This window comes from Pseudopipra pipra, chromosome 21 (assembly GCF_036250125.1).
Source record: "Pseudopipra pipra isolate bDixPip1 chromosome 21, bDixPip1.hap1, whole genome shotgun sequence".
Taxonomy (NCBI): Eukaryota; Metazoa; Chordata; class Aves; order Passeriformes; family Pipridae; genus Pseudopipra; species Pseudopipra pipra.
In genome coordinates, this window is record NC_087569.1 from 9,073,048 (window position 1) to 9,090,624 (window position 17,577).

Below are 17,577 nucleotides of genomic sequence, written 5' to 3' on the forward strand. Positions count from 1 at the left end.
ACCAACTTTCCTGGAATTATTTATTTGAACTGCTCAAATCTATAAAAAATGATTGAAAATTCCTCTCATGCTCTGATATCGTAGTGAGGTGTAATCTCTGCTGCCTAAAATAATAATAATAAAATCTTGGATTTATTTAAGGATTGAAAATTCAGAGGAAATGCAGGAGAAGAAAAGCTCCAGTTAGGAAAAGTGGCGCCAGCTGGGACAGAAAGGTACCCCAGAGATGGGATAAAGGACCTGCTCCAAGGGGCTGCTGTTCAATGTGAAGGTGCAGGGGAGATAAGAATGATTTATTATATCATATCTTCAGGGAAATAATACAGGTGAAGCAGTTTCTTCATGAGCTGCCTGGTTTGCTGTAGGTCTCTATTTACACACTCAATAGATACCTTTGTTTCTCCTGGGAAGCACAAGGGCACCTCTCATCCTATGCAAAATTCCAAACAAATTGATAGCCTGGAGCGTTACAGACTTATAAAACACCTCATATTTTGTATGACAGTGCTTCTATTTAGTGAGGTGAAGCATTTTGAGCAGGGTGTGTATTTTAATCATTATCTAGTTTAAATGATTGATTCAAAGAGATTTCTTTGAGTTTTCAAGTAGTGTGTTTCTATGAAGCAGTTTTGACATATTTAATTGTATTTATATTGAAATGCTTCCATCTTGAGTGGTTACTGTACCCAAACTAGTATTTACATGCATTTGTGTATTTTTCCTTGTTAGAAGGAAACACAAAACCAGCCCTGCAAGAAAGGACTTTATTGCATTGTCTGTGGAGCTGAAATACTGCCCAAAGCAGAGGGTAAGATCCAGGGAACAGTCAAGTGTTTCAGGTTGGGACTTCTGCTAGGATTTCTGATCCACCTTTTTACTTCCACAGTTTTGAATCCTGGAGGGATATTTTAGAATAACTGGATTTGGTAACTGGATAAATGCACATTAGAAAGGCACTGAAGACCTGCAGAAAGTCTTTTTTAGGGGGGGAGAAAGAGGGAGTGGTCACAAGAACAACTATTTAAAGCAGGAACTTTTTCTGGCCGGTTTCTGTTGCCTGGTTCAGTGGTGCTGCCCCACTGACCTGTCTGGAGTCACAGTGGGCATCTCTTTATTTAAGAGTTAACTGAAGGCAGCTCCTCCTGACATTATGGGAGGCTGAAAGAGATGATTTGGAACAGAGTGGCCCATTCATTGGGGCTGTTCCTTTTCAGGATTAGGTGTTAATTTGCTACCAGTTGCTGTGAGAAGCTTGGTAATATCTTGGCACAGTAACTCTGGGAATCTGCTACATATTTTGGTGAAACTATCCAAAGTCTCACTGAAAAGCCATGTGATTACACTGGGTAACCTGCCTTGTGTTAATTCTGGTCTTCAGTCCTTGGTTGACATGAAATGGGGATTAGATGCCTTTGGAAATGGTGTTTTTGTGAGGCACTTTAATTTGGGAAGGTCTAAAGGCTGGTAATGGTAATAACAACTCTGCTACTTTTTAAAACGAGCTTCAGGTTCCTGGGCCACGTGTGGTAACGACCTAATTACAACATGTTCTCCTGGGTTACATGCAGGAAAATTAGATGGAGATGCTTAATACACTTAAACAAGGCATGAAAGAGAATTTAGTGAGGATTTAACTGGGCTTGGGTTTTACAAATATGAGGCTAAGAAGAAAATTTCCTTTTGTGTGCCTTGTCAGTACATCTCAGGCCCTGGACAGAAAGCCAGAGAGCTGTATTTTTAGGAGGTGTTAGACATGATATGGAAGTTGTGCATTGATGCCCTTGTGTGATCTCATCAGTGGACTTTCATTCATTTCCTTAATGTGAATTTATCAGCTTTGTCTTTGCAGTTTGGGGTGGAACCTGTGAAACAGAATCACTGCTCTGAATCCCCGAGGTCCATGAATGCCCACAGTTACCAGGGTGTCCCTTGTCAGGGAGCAGTTTTATGTTGTTTAAACTGAACCTCAGATGTATCTGAATCCTCAGTTGATTGAGGAAAGCTAAAAAAAAAATCTGAAAATGAAAAAATACTGGCTTTATTCAAAGTCGATTCAAACTCACCAGTCGATTTGGGAGTAATAACAAGGGGAAAATTATCTGTTGCAAAGTAAATTTTGGACACATTAAAAAATTTTAAAGAAGGCCTCCTTCCAAGGTCCATTTACAGCAATAGAAGTCTTTTCAGTGCCTGCAGTGGGTATTGGACCAGGGCCTAAATTCCCATCTTGTAAATGTGGAAAGTTTGCAGCGTGGTGGAACAGTGCTGTATTCAAAGCCATGTGTGCACAGAGCTCTTACACCCCACTTTTTAAATTGCAGGAATTTTGAGAAAAGCTTGCTACAGTAATAGTGAAGTGCAGACAATCTGGAAACTCTTCAGAAATCCCAGTGTAAGAAGTAAAGGATCCATTAGGAGTTGTATGTGTAAGGTAGATGCCACTGCAGAAGATGATAATGTGATGTTGGTCATCTCAGATGCTGCAAGTCTGAGTTGTCTGAAGGAAACTTTGAAGGTTTATCAGATGCCAGTGAGAAGTGAAGGTAAATCTTTCTGATTCCTGATAAATACCAGCTAACATTTGTCAAGTCCTTCAGTGCCTCTTTGAAGAGATATTTAGTTTAACAATAATTTGTTTGGTGGTTGAGTCTCCATTGTTCCTGAACTTCCACACCTTTCCTTTGCTCCTATTAAATTTCTGTGAGTTTGAAGGAAATCCAATATCCAACAATTCTTTACTGGATGTGAATAAAATACCTTTTCTCCTTCAAGGATATCCTTCCTTTTCACAGCTTTTTAAAAGGAACATTTTGCTTCTAAAACAAGTGATTTTTTTTTTTCCTTAAATGAAAATACCAAATCTCTCAAGATTCTGGTGTTTTTGAGTCCTTTTGCCAAGGATTGTGAATGTTTCTGAAACTCCAGGAAATACTTGAAATAAGCACAGAAGTGATCCTGCCATGCTGATAGATGTTAATGACAACTGTAACCCGGGTCTTTGATCTGAGATAAATGAGGATGATTGGTTTAAGCTTAGGAGAAGAAGTTTGGCTATTTTATGGGGTAAGGAAGCTGAGTCTTACTCTCCAAGGCACAATATTTGGCTAGAAAGCCAATAAACATGACAGAGAAACATGTGAGTCAGTGGGTTTTGTCAGGAGACTGGAAATACAGAAGTTGGAACTTCTGACAGTGGTACTTGGCCAAGAAAGTAAATTATATATCATTGTTTTCTCTGAACTGGGCCATTCACAACGCTGACACCCCTCCCCTTTGACTTTTGGGAAGCTGATGGTGAGATTTTTCTCCCTTGGGAGGCTCAGAGCTCTGTGGACTCTGCACATTTAACCAAACACTGAAGATCAGCAGCAGTTTTCCCTCCCCTCCCAAATTTCTGGGGTCCTTCTGCAGAGTTCTGGTGAAACAGAGGAGGATAATGGGAGCAGAATCCTTCACAATTCTCATAACCAGTTAAAATGCCTGAACTGGGGTGTTTACCCCGTGGTTGGAGCAGAGCTCTGCAGAGGGGATGGGTTTGGTGGGAAATGGGATGTGGAACCCTTTGGTCTCCAGGTGACAACAGAGAAGAATTTGCTTTAGTTCACATGTGGCCACTTCTGTTGCCATCCAGTGTTGTTTGGATGGCACAGTCAATGATATGTGATTTTGCCACAAGGGCTCCTTTCCAGGAGTTCCCAAATCCCCAGGGATTCCTGAGCATTCTTTGCCATCTCCTTCTCTGGCAGAACCAGAACGTGACATTTTGAAATGTGAACTGTGACTTTGATCTGTTTTAAAATCTCTCCTGGTGCCCTCTGTAAAGCACTTTTTCTTTCTCTTTGAAAGACTTGCATGGCAGTTTATCTTTAAATGCTCTTTGGGATGAGAAGGAATGTTCTCTGACAAGTTACTTACAATGCAGGAGCTGTGTCACTCAGGCCAGTTCTCCATGTCCTTTGATAGGAGCTGAGGTTACTCATTTCAGTAATAAAGTGCAGTCATGGGTAAGTCAAATCAGTTCATTTTGTATATTAAAATGATCACTGAAAGATTTGTGTAATAAATATTAAAATACCGTTTCTGTAAAAGGTAGAATGAACACTTTTATCTGAACAAATGTGATGTGATTCACCTCGTTTCTACCACAGACATTTAAGTGAGGAGCTGAGTTCAGGTCACTCAATGTATTTGTAATTGTCTCTAATTTGGTTCAGTGTCTTATGAAAAGAGGCAGGAAAACAGCAGCCATCCATGAAAAGGAAAACCAGAACAAATCATACTTGCACAACTCTGTAGACTTGAACTTTCAGACGTGTAGTTTTGTTATTTTTGGCACTAAAAAAAAGAAGTCAATCAGCTCCTGATGGATGAACGTGGACAAGGTCTCAAGAGTCAACAGGAAGAGATTTATTTATGCATATTGTATTTCCAGCAGTGTTAGCAAACTAAATTCTCAGTAGAACACTTGGAAGTGTAGATGAGAAAACTCTATTTTGATTGTACTCTCAGAGCACAGGGGGTGAGGCTCCATCCTGAGGGAGCTGTGCAGGTGAGTCCAGGACACCTTTGCATTTCCCTTCATTTATACTCTGCATATAAATAGAATTGAACTATTTGAGACTAAATCTTTGCCAAAAACTGACTGTGATCTTTATGTTTAGGTCTGTGTTATTATGAACTGTCCAAGCTCTTTGAAATGCAGTGTGATGGTGGCACAAAGGTTAAGAGACATTACTTGCCACGAATTTTGGCATTTCAGACGTCACCACTAAAATTTCACGGCGTTTTTAACGTTCATTTTATATCAGAGATTCTGAAATGTTGCACTGAGGGAATTTATACTGGCAGAACATAAAATAAAGGGATCCCCTGAGGTATAATGAAAGCTGGGGGTTGAGGAAAGAAACTAATTTTTGTTTGTTTTCTATTTTGTGTGTGGAATACTGTTATTTATTTCTGAAGGCAGGAAGAAGATGAATGATAGTAGCTTTAATTTTATCATCTCTTTGCTTTAAACCCGGTGTAACTGAGAATAAATTCATGTAATTGGGAATATATTCATGTAACTGAAGACACACAGAACGAGTCAAAGGAGTTAAAAATGCTGATTTATTGCATGCTATCATATCCCAGAGCAAACACATCTGCATTAAAGGGAAGGAGCTGTGATTCAGGCAGCCTTAGCTCCCAGTTCTACACTCCTGAACACAAGATCCAATGTATATGTGGAGATAAAATCAACATTCTGGTTTATGCTGCTGCCTCCCCTGTGTTAAACCACAGACACTGTCAGGAGGTATCGTGTGTCATCTCAAATTACTTCCTGTCATGTGCTGTCTGTAAATCAAGTGCAGTTGGTTCTGGAAGGCAAGGAATTGTTCATTTGATGGAAATCACACTGCTGCAGCAAAGCAAGCTTCAAAAAGAATCCCTGGGTTTTAATCTCTCTTATTTCCTTTTGGCATCATTTAAAGAGGCAGCACCACGCTCATGATTTAAATTTAAAGTGGGATTAACAAATTACATTCTGTATGTTTTTTAACCTGCTTTTCCTGTCAATTATTTGTATTGAAAATCAGATTTTTAAATTGGCTGCTGCATTTCTCCCCATCTGATTGCATCATGTGTTTGCCACTGACCTAGAAACCTCCATTAACTTATCCAGACTTTCTGTGGAATCAGTGGCAGAGAAATTAATGGTACTTTTATATTCCTCAAAAGAATTTTATGTTCCTCTTTGCAGTTGTCTTTGTGAAATGGAATAGAAAACAGTACTTTGGAATTAGAGGGAATATTCTGATACCCTAAATGTAGGGGACTTGGGGTGCTTTAAGATGTAGCTCAGCTAATGGAATAAACTGTCTTTTATATCAGTGGCACATAAATTGATGTTATTTTTTTATATTCCTTTAAATAATTTTGCATTCCCGTTTGCAGTTGTCTCTGTGAAATGCATTAGAAAACAGGACTTTGGAATTAGAGGAAATATTTTGCTGCCACAAGCACAGGGGACTGAGGGTGCTTTAACTAATGGAATAAACTGTCTTTCATATCAGTGGCATATAAATTAATGCTATTTGGTATATTCCTTAAAATAACCTAAATAATTTTACACTCCCATTTGCAGTTGTCTTTGTGAAATGCAGTAGAAGATGGTACTTTGGAATTAGAGACAATATTTTGATGCCATAAATGCAGGGGACTTGGTGCTTGAAGATCCAGCTCAGCTGATGTAACAAACTGCCTTTTGTATGAGTGACATGTAAATTAACATTATTTTATATATTCCTTACACTGATTTTATACCCCTGTTTGCAGTTGTCTCTGTGAAATGGAATAGGAGACAGCACTTTGGAATTAAAGAGGATATTTTGATGCCATAAACATGGGGGCTTCGGGGTGCTTTAATAATGTAATGAACTGCCTTTTATGTCAGTGGCATATAAATCAATGTTATTTTTTATATTGCACAAGGTAAGGTAAATAATTTTATATTCCTGTTTGCAGTTGTCTCTGTGAAATGGAACAGGAGACAATACTTTGGAATTAAAGAGAATATTTTGATGCCATAAACACGGGGGCTTCGGGGTGCTTTAATAATGTAGTGAAGTGCCTTTTATATCAGTGGCATACAGTGTTATTTTTTATATTGCATAAGATAAGGTAAATAATTTTATATTCCTATTTGCAATTGTCTTTGTGAACAGGCAGACACCACTTTGGAATTAGAGGAAATATTTTGCTGCCACAGCCGAGGGGGCCTGGGGGTGCTTTAGCTAATGGAATAAACTGCCTTTCATATGCTAAAAGGTGAACCGAAACCAACAATTAAAATTTTAAACTTATTAAGGAGTTGTTGCCGATTAGACAGTCAGCTGGTGAGACAGTAGCTTTTATATAACAGGATATTGTTTTGTTCATCATGTTGCCACATTTGGCAAACTTTTATCTTAATGCGCCTATGGGGAATTCCAGTCTGACCTCAATCTGGGTAAAGCCCCGGAGTGGCCGGAGCGGGGCGGGAGGTGCCAGGGCCCCGTCCCAGACTGTATATTTGTTATTCCATGGTAATCAGATTCATCATCATTCTGTTTAATAAAGATTTCAGCTGCCACGCGAATGCATAATCGGCTATGTCTGAGTGCCCGTCTTTTGTCTCGGCCAGATTGCTAAAACTGTATTAAGCATCATTAGGCAAAAATGACGACCTTATTAATTATGTGTTTTCCAGCAGATTGGAGCTCATTATTATGCAAACACAGTACACAGAGCAGGCACCAGAAGTAGCTCATTAATGTTTCTTTCCCTTAGATTATTATTGTGAAGTGTGCATGAAATAATTGCTAATTATGTGCCTTAAATTGTACAGTGATTGTCTGGCGAGATGTTTTTCATATGGTTTAAGAGCACTGTAGAAGGCCATCAGAAGCTACAGGTTAACAGTGCTGAAGGGAGTAAACCAGAGGAAGGGAGTCACAAAACCTGCATTTTATCACACATTTTCCTGCCTGGAAGGAGTAATTAGGACAGGTCTGGATTGCTTTGTAGTTACCTCTCACTACGCTGCTTATTGTAAAAGAAATGACTCCCAGCTGGCAAATAATTTAATAGATCTGTCTGCCCATGAATAGATAGAGGGGAGTTTGAACTGGGCACTTCTGGTAAAAAACCCAGGCGGTTGTGCAATGGTAAAGCTTGAGCTGGTGTGGATTCCTTATTTACACACCACTCAAATTTTGTGTGTGTCCAAACACTGCTCTTTCCCCCACGTTCCCCAGCTTTATTTCTCGCTCTGTACAGACTCTTTATTCGCTATAATTCTCCTGAAAATTTAGGAGCACGATGGAAATGACATGTTAGGATTTGGCATCCGTCTGCAGTTTGACAACTTGGTGCTAAGTGTGTAATTGGTTTAAGCTGGTGGTGCCTCCTCCTGATCTGTGGCACGTCTCCTGTAATCTGTCTGCCACCGTAGCTGATAAGACTTGGCCACAGCCGAAGTTTTTGCGGCGCTCGAAATAAAATCCTGATCCATTAAGGGTTTGCGTGGATTTAGCTTCATAATCTGGTTTAGAAATTGTGAGTGGTCAGATCTTGGATCTGAAGCTCTGTTGTCCAAAAGATGCCACGAAAAGCGTGGCATCAGCTCCGGTTTTCCTGAGGTTGCTTTTGTTGACGGTGGCTCTTCGTGAGGCAAAGTGTTTGTGACTGGCAATTATTTATTATATATGAGCGTGGAAACAGATACCTTGGAGGGTTAGGAGGATAATAACCTTCAGCTTACATTCAATAATTTGAGAGTCTGACTGCATTTGGTTGATGTTAAATAGTTGCTTGTGTCAGCTGATACCACCAGCTAAATGTGGAGGTGGCTTCCTACAATTCAAGTGGAAATAAATGGAGCGTGCGAGCTATAAAACATTCCTTAAACATTTCACAGAGAATAGATCATTACTGAGCATTTCTGAAGGACAGACCTATATTACAGTTCCAAAAATCAAAATGGAATTGTTCTGCAGAGACCAAATTCTCTTTACTGCACTGTTCACTGCTGGGCACGGGGATGTTGACTTGATAAATCACTTGACTGATATAAATTGAAAGTAGTTGGTGTGGCATTGCAGAAATAAGTATTTCCTTGGATTATTTGAAATGGCAGGGAATATATTGCTGTGAACAGGCACAGCTGCACTATTTTTGCAGAGGTTCTGGGAGCATGATGATTGTAATTTTTAATAAATGCTTTCTGAATTGTCAGTGATAATATTGCACACTGATGTGTGTGCTTGTAATAGAATCCCAGGGCATATAAACTCTCTTTTATAACAGCACTCAAAGCATTGCAGCTAATTGTCAAATCAGGCTGCAAAGCACTTGTGTCCACAACGGTTTGACACTGAAATGTTCAATTTTTTTTGACAATTTTCCCTTACAATCCATATTTCCTTGTCTCTATGAAATGACATTTTCTGCTCTGTATATTTAATTAATGAATTTAAATCTAATCTGTGTTATTTCCAGTGTGTGATTACATTCCATATGAAAGTCCACACCCCCACCACACCAACTCTTGAGCATAAGGATAGTTAAGAATTTCCAGGGAATATGGGAACTCAGCTGAGCTTGTGTCAATGCATTAAATATTTTCCAGGAGTCAATGGATGCTGTCAGAAGGGAGAAGCCAGGGATGACCTTGGAAAAGGTTTTTCTTGTTGCTCCTTTCTGCTGGTGCCAGAATCAGTGGTCTCCCAGGAATTATCTGTCTGAATTGCTTTCCTTGTGCTTGACACTGAATGTGGGTGTTTTCCCTTGGCCACAAGGTGTTCATTCCTGCTGTCTCCATGAGGAGATCCTTGCTGGGATCAGTGCTGCTTTCAGCTCTCCGGGAATGTTGTTGTTTGCTGGAGGTACAGCCTTATTGAGGAAGAAAAAATGAGTTTATAACTGTGGGAAGAAGCTAAACAGTGTTTCAGTAAATGCCTCGACGGTCCCAGTGTTCATCATTCCAGAATCTTCCACGTGTTTATCATCATCCCCCTGCTTACACTGTTCTTTGGTAAGGCTGGAAGCTCTAGGTGTCAGGGACTGAAGATTTTATTCTTTATTTAATTCCTGGAGATCTATATTTAAGTGAAACTAAATCCTATTTATCGAGGAATGCACATCAACCTCTGAGTGCTGTCTGCAGTTACTGGGGCTTTTGATGTTTTGTTTTTAAGATACGAATTTTCCTTCTCTTGAATTGTAGTACCAGATACCTGAGAGTTTTCCTCTACAAATGCATGTTTACACAGTCACTGACAAGAAGGGGCAACTCTTGAGCAGCTACTAACTAGTTAAAGGAGGGTGTTGCCCCTTAAACCCAAGACAGGAACGAAGCTGACCCCAAAATCATCAAATCCATTATTTTTTTCTGATATTCACATGATAGTCCTCACTCAATCTGTAACATTTAACAGTGCCATTCCTCTCTTTCCACAGTTTAATTGTCATTAACCATGGATGTCTCCATGCCTGTGAGGTGTCCTCAGGAGGGTGAATGGACGTGCCAGTTTTCCGTGGGTTGGTGCAGCCGTGTTGGTGTCCCCTGGCAGAGCTGGCTCCGTGTCAGGAGGTGTCAGACACGGCTCAAAAAGCTGCTCAGCAGAGGTGCAACCCAGACAAGAGGGACAGTGCTTGAGGGCAAGCCAGTAAATGTAATAACTTCTTATCTTTCCCACCTGGAAGTTTATCTTTCCTCCTTTGTCTGGTTGAGAGACAAGTTGTGTGGCTTCCCCTGAGGATTGCAGGTTTATCTGCAGCATCTGATACAACAGGATGGTCTTGTTGGTGAGGAGGGTTTTTATCACTGGTGCTGCCAGATTATTGCCATTTAGATGTGGTGTTGGATCCATGGTCTCCTGCCTCTTTTCTTCCAGGACTGCACTGCCAGCATGGACTGGTCTGGGAAGAAGGCACGTGTGGAAGCAGCTCTGGCCATGGAGGCTGCTGCAGAATGTCTTCTGAGCAAACCTGTGTCAGCACAGAAGGAAAGGTTTGGGGATCATCAGCTAATTATTTTTTAAATTCAAGGCTGGACTGCCAAAGCCACTTTATGTAGTCCTTTTTTTTTAATACATAAATAGCATAAATGAAGCACCGATTCATCTCCTCTCTCCCTTCTCATGCTGGCATTCTGAAGTTAGATGTCAGCCTTATTTGAATTCCACTATATTGAAATTTACTTTAAAACACATATTATTTCTTTGAATATTTTTTAGATATATAAATACAGGAAGCAAAATTAGTTTTAGGCTTGCCCAACATATATTAATATTTTCTTAAAGTGCTGAGACAGTCCCAGCACTGTGATTCATTGTCTGTCTGGTGCTGATAATCAAGTGATCTTTCATCAGGCAAGGCCAGAGCTCACTGAAGCTGTGAGTGGCAAAATGCAATCATTTTACTTGCTTCCTGCTGCAAGAAGAGAGTCAAGTTTGGTTTAAATAAACTCAGGTATTGTTGCAGATGGAAAGGTTCTGTCCTTCCCTGTCCTGGGCTCTCTCTGGGCTTCAGTCCCTCTGCTCCCTGAGGGCAACTCTTGGAGAGTCTGCCTTGCAAAAGGCATCTCTGGGATGGTTTGGATTAAGAATATTGCCATTTTTGTGGGATTATTTTTACACTGGCTTATTTCAGGCATCTGATTTGGGGTCCAAATATTTTTTATCCAAATGAGATCAGGGATGTGAAGAAGCACAAAGTTAGTGTGCTGATAGCTGATGCTTCAAAGTTATGGAAAATGTCCAGTAGCAGCTGCTGAAATTCCAGCTTCAGCATTCCAATTGTTTTATATCCCAATGAGCAGCCATTGTTGCAGGCCAGTATTTTATCCTGATTGTGGCAGGCACAGAGTGCAGCTGCCACTGACCCCTCCAGCAGGGTAACAAAACCCCTCTTTGTTATCACTCTGGGAAATGTCCTGGCCATTGTGGGTGTGAATTCAAACCAGCATCCCAGTCATGCACAGGGAAATGAAAAGCTCCACAATTCTTTGACAGGAGTCTAAATGTCTCTTATTAATTGTTATGGCAAGGTCTTTTTTAAAATTGTATCTTGTTACATAATTAAAATATAGCTGAAGTAGTTAAAGCATCTAAACTTCTCATCATAAATTTTAATATACTGAACTCTCCTTTCTTATAAATTTCTGTGCCATTAGAAATCCCCAATCAAGGTAAGAACATTTTTGCAATTTAACTTTTCCTCTCCAAGTGAGTTTGTGCTTTCAAGTGGTTGGACAGCAGCTTTACTGAGTGAGAGCCCTTTTTCACACCCCGAGAGCCAAGTGGCTGCAGCAGAATAGAAGAATCAGATTTGTTGCAGATGTTTCCTACCTCCCATTCTGGGTTCTGTGAGCCAGAATTGCTAGGAAATTAGGATAGAATTGATTTCTGTGATGTGAATATGCTGTTCTAGCATTTGCATAATTAAACTCCACTTAGGCTGTGGAATGCAGGGAGCGGGGATACTCCCTGGAGTACTTACACCCAGCTTGCTCAGTGGAGCAATTCTGCTTTGGGAACTCCTCTGGCTCTTAAATTGCAACCATACAGCAATAATATAAGGTGTGGGGGGTGGAAAGACAGACAATTACCACCATTCTTCCATATGTAATTTGTGTATGGGATTGGTTATTTTTATTGTTTAAGTTCAGAGTTTCTTCCTCCTGATGAAACACAAACGTTTGGCCAAATGGTTTCCCTGAAGTGAGTGAAGCCAAGGATAGATTTGGTTCTTTCTCCTCTCTGAATGGCTTGAAATAATAATAATAATAAAAAGAATTGGCTAAGATTTCAAGTTTTCCTGGTGTTTATAGATAGATGTGTGGCTGTACAAAGGTTTAGCCTTGTCTTTCTTCAGGGGAGGAGGAAGGTTCTCAGATAAAGCAATACCTCAGCACTTCTGAATTCCTGTAAATCCTGCAGATTTGGGCTCTCTCTCCTACAGTTTCCCACTACAGAGGTGGGAAAAACTTCTGTATAAAGTTTCATCATCATCATCAGGTGCTTTGAAGTGGTTCAAGTTTATACATCAGTCTGAATTATGGCTCGGGGGACTTGTGTCAGTCTTCTGCCATTTCCAGGCTTCCATGAGTTATTTTTAAAGACATAATAATTGAAAAATAATGAATGTTTTCCTTCTAATTGATCTTCTTATCAGAATCTTCCATGTATATGTAAGACTAATTTTTTTGTTGTTGTTAATACAGTGTAGAAAATGGTGGGTTGAGCTTAAGAGAAAAGTCAAGAACTGCTCTTGGGCAGTTCTGACATTGAAGTTTTCTATTTTATAAACCTCAGCTGCACTTCACACTTGTGGAAACTCCAAGTGTCCCTCTTATTTTTAACAGCAGCCCAGGGTATGGTTGAAAGAGGCATATTTCCATTTTGGCTTTTGTTTGAGCAGCTTCCAAAACATCATTTGATTTCTTTTTTTTTTTTTTCCCTTTTTTTTTTTTTTTAATTTTCTGGAAAATTTGCCAAGTCTAGCTCAGATTAAGTTTCTTTGTTAGATTTGTTCTTTTAAGCATCTGGACCAGAAATTGTATCCCATGCTCTGTAGTAATGAAACATTTGGAAATCATCTGAGAAATCGTAGTAAGCCATGATAGTACTGTACTTTCTTTTTTTCAAGTAAGAAATATGCAGCTCACAGAGTAGTTTGGGGTGGGGTTTTTTTTGGAGTAAATGTTATTTTGTTTGAACCACCCTACCAAGAGCTTACACCTCATTCTTCTGGGACACAGGCAGGCCTTGTTATCTCTCAAACTATTGCCATCTCTTTTATCACTGCACAAAGTCCTGATTTGCTTGATGCAGACCTATCATGCCAAATTTTAACCTTCTGCCCTATTTATGGGTGGGAAAATAAAATAAATAAAGGTTATTTTTTATTGTAGCTCATAAAGCCACAGGCTGAGGGATGATTGGGTTTGGATTTTCTGATCCACTTCTGCCTTTAAAAGCTGAATCCGTAGTGTATATGTAAGTTCATCAACACAGCTAAACCCTTATTTTACTGGTTCAAAATGAGCCATTAGAATTTATACTAATAGAAAAAATGTTTTTCTCGTGCCATAAACGTGAGAGCCATTGTATAAAGTCAGTCTGCTCATACTGTACTTGCAGTATAAATTTTATTGAAGAATAGAGTTTGTTGAAGAGAAACAGATCTGGACCCCAGTGGTAAAGAACTGGCACATCCCCTTAATTAGCTGGAAGAGGCTGTGGAACTGAAATCTTTGTCCAGTGAAGGCAGGCTGGGGAAAAGGAGAGGAGGCACTTGGGGAATTTGGCAAGGAATACGTGTGTTTTGCATTACTTGTTTCGGCAAATGTATTTATTCCCTGAAAAGAATTAAGTGCTGTAGCCAAAACACTCCTTGCATTCCCCCACAGTCTGCTGGCCACATGATCCCCTGGGATTAAGGGCCCAGCTTTGCTTTGGGTGGGTTGGTGAAGGCAGATGTCTGAATGTTAATGAGCAGCACTTTAACTTTTATTAATTTATTTCCCCCACTGTTTGGTTGCTTTGAAAGTCATGCGAAGTAACAGGAGAAGTGCCAGGAATAGAAGCAGAACATTGCCTTTCTTACAGCTGGATTTCAACTCTCAGCTGATAAAACAGAGCCCAAATACAAACCACTTGTTGCTTCGGGTTTTGTTATGAGTGTCACCTTCAGGGAACGAGTCAGAGCCAATTTTCTCTTCAAGAGGGGGGAATTTTTTACTTTTGTTATCTCCTGCACTTTGTTCTGTGGTGTCTCTTGTAAAATCTCTTTCTGCACAGTTTGTGTTTCAGTTTTTGGGTCAGAAATACTCAGCCTGGCTAGAAAGGCACGGGCAGGGTGGGTAATCAAAGGGGACAAGTCAAAGAGGGGCTTGTCAATAATACAGATTTGCCCTTGGTCTGGAAGTTTATCCAGCTGAGTCAGTGAAATCTCCCTTGTTTGACACTGGCTTCCATTAAAACTGTTGGATACCCTGACAGAGGAATTTATACCAATGTTTAATCTCTGTGTGAGTGAATAATCAGTTTGCTCCTGGGATAGACACAGGCTTGGAACCTCATGGATTCCTCCATTTCCCTGGCCCTGGAGGTATTTTGTGCCCCAAGGAGTCGTTTCTCTGATTTCCAAATGTTGGGTTGAGTTTGCCTTTAAAGGCTGATTTCTGGCCCCCTTCTGTGTCACCCAAGATCATTTCTTTTTCATTTTTTTTCCCCAAATTTGGAGCCTGTTTGCTCCATTGGGCATGTCCTTGTGTTGGGGAAGGAGAAAGTAGCGTGGATGGTTGTACAGGAGCAGGAAAAGGCAGATGGCTGCTCTGCTAATGGGGCTTCTCCATTTGATCCCACAGGGAGAGGGACCTTTTCATTGTCACAATTTCTCAAAGCTCATTGATTTTTCATTCTAGCAGGATTTGTTTGCTTTTGAATCACTGCTGTGCTGTTGTCATTAGATGCTGGACCTTTCACTGGCCTGCACATTTCACTGGTTTTTCGATACTTGCTCTTTTAGGATTCCAGCACAGAACTTCTTCCTTCCCCCTCTGCATTGACAACACTCATTAGATTCTAAATAAACCAGGCACAGTCATCCTTTTTTATTGTTTATAATAATCTAAATGCAACAGGATATATTTTACAGTTTTAGCTTAGCGCTGCAAAATACTAAAATAAAAATTTACCAGGACAATTTTGCTTTCTAATTCAGCAGCTATGTTTCATTATATACTATTTTTTTCCTCCCAAAATGCTTTTCAAAAGCATTTCCTTAATTTAAACAAAACAAAACCCACAGGAGATACTCTGGATGAAACATTAATGCCTTGAGATCAAGGTTGCAAAACTGCACCAAGTTTTGGGAAGCTGTTTGCTTAAGCAGGAACAGCTGCACTCTTGTATTGCCTCTCTTTTAATTAGTTGAACCCACTTCCTCCACTCTGTGCTTCCTTCTGGTCTGGATCTGGAAAATATGAAAATAAGGATTTAATAGAGGTTCGTGTTTACTTACTTCTGCATTGGGGTTTATAGCCCAAATTAACATAACTTTTCTCTTCTCCTCTATTTATCATCTTATCACTAATATTTTTAGAATTAACTGAATCCTGATCCTTCAGATCTTTGTTCCCTGTGGTTCCAGCCGTGCCAGCTGGTTCTTGGCATTGGCCAAGCTCTTCTTCAGGGCTGTTCCTCTGCTTCAGAGCTCGTATTTTATTGTATTTTATTGTATTAACAGGGTGCTGTTCCTGTCACGGGAGGGTTGGGGGTGGTTGAAGTCGATTGTGAGTCATTAGAGATGTCACTGCTTTGCTTTTTGGCAGGAGCTGGGGCAGGGCAGCCCCTGGAGCCTGTTTGGCAGCACTGACTGGAGGTTGGGTCCCCCTTGGTGACTGTGTTTTTTAGTGACAGGACTCTCAGCTCTGCTGGGTTTATGTTGTCAGAATTTAATCTCCAGCAGAACCTGCAAGGGAGGTGATTTCTAAAGGGGGTGGGAGCAGTTCTGCTCCTGCACAAGAACAGGAATGTCAGTCATTGTGATGCTCCATGGCACACTGAAGGAAAAAGTTGAAATGTTAGCATTTAAAAGACACTCTTGGCACTCCATATTAAACCATAAATACCTCACCAGGCCACTGAGAAGTTAAAATCATAGCCCAGGTCTAACTCTCTTCTGGGGCTTTTGTCTATGAATGATTTTTAAAGACTTATTAAGTTTATGAACAGGTGAAATGACAGACACAGGTAATACCTAAAGCTCGTGGTGGTTGAAGGGTTTAACATCACCTTAAATCCACTTTTGTCACTGGTGTGGATGAGAGGGGGTGACAAAAGGTCCCGAGTGCATTTTATAGCAGAGACAGTTACAGGCCCTCAGTCCAAGTTGTTGAAATGCTCTTCAAGAGCTACTCCATGAAGTCCAGGAGTGTGGGTGTGTGTCAGGTCCAATCAGTGTCATGGTGGATAAAGCCTGGGTAGGTTTTTGGGCTTATAATGTAAAAATATTCTGATTTGCAAAAGGTATCTGAGGTAGAAGAGGGTCTGAATGATTAATACTTCTGCAAACAAATGCACAGATTGCTGCTTATCTTCTCCCAAGTTAGATTAAAACCCCTCTTCTAGTGATAAGAATTTATGGGAATCTCTGTTTCCATGCTAATATTTTTTAGGTATAAAAGAGGAAATATGCCTGATGATATTAATTTGCTGTTAACTAATATAGTACAACAGCAGCAAGTGGCAGTTAATCTATCAAACCCCTGCCATGACATCTTACTTGTTGTTTTAATATGTTATAAGCATGAAATGTGTTTTTCAGGTATGTTTTACATTTGCACCAGGTAATGGAAAGTACAATATATGACGTGCTTGTGCCCCAGAGGAAACTTTTAAACAGAAATAATTGAATGCAGTAAATCATCCCCTGCCTTCCTTGCTGGATCTTGGAGCCCACACTTCCAGGGGAGTTTTTGGGAGGGACAGGAGAACGGTGCAGATCCACTGCCCTGGCCCTCCACGTGTTCGCTTTGTGTTACAAGATTGTAGAGTAAAAAAAAAGAGAGAGAAAATTAAACCCTTTCTTTTTTTTCCCTAAGCTTTAGAGCCTTATTCCAGGTTGCTGTTACAACTGGTAGGAAGACTGTAGTCTTTCAAGTAATTAGGAACATCCACAAGCTAATAAATCTGTCCTGAGATTTTCATTTGGCCGTGGATGTTGGGGAGGTTTGTGTTTGACTGTGTCTCTGCACGGGTGATTTATCAGGTGTTTATTTACAAAAGTTCTCCTTGTACACAGTGCTGAGATGATTTGATGCACAGTAGGTTTAATAACTTAAATGCTTGGATTATTATCCCTGTTTTAGGGTTTATTTACTCCCTTATCAGAGATTAATCTGAAAGAATTCCTTGTTAAAGAATATGCAGCGTGGGTTAGTTGATGCCTCACCTTTCAGAGCATCTGGTTCAGCACCATGTGGTGAATATAAACTTCAACAGAGTAAATATTGCCCTTTTTTTTTGGAAATTCAAGGTACCATTT

The 17,577-nt window shown here is 40.1% G+C and overlaps 1 protein-coding gene across 6 annotated transcripts in view; it reads left to right on the plus strand.

Moving 5' to 3' along the window:
• The window catches only part of BRIP1 (BRCA1 interacting helicase 1), a 96,330-nt gene that overhangs the window by 51,989 nt on the left and 26,764 nt on the right, over positions 1 to 17,577 (plus strand). For 4 of the 6 annotated variants that reach the window (XM_064678021.1, XM_064678019.1, XM_064678023.1 and 1 more), the window contains exons 22-25: positions 142 to 215; positions 730 to 808; positions 2,322 to 2,543; positions 3,847 to 4,004. In XM_064678021.1, the coding sequence (XP_064534091.1) occupies positions 142 to 215; positions 730 to 808; positions 2,322 to 2,543; positions 3,847 to 4,004 (533 nt within the window). Of the gene's footprint in view, positions 1 to 141; positions 216 to 729; positions 809 to 2,321; positions 2,544 to 3,846; positions 4,005 to 17,577 lie in introns of those variants that run through there. The other 2 variants (XM_064678024.1, XM_064678026.1) reach the window with 2 other exon arrangements.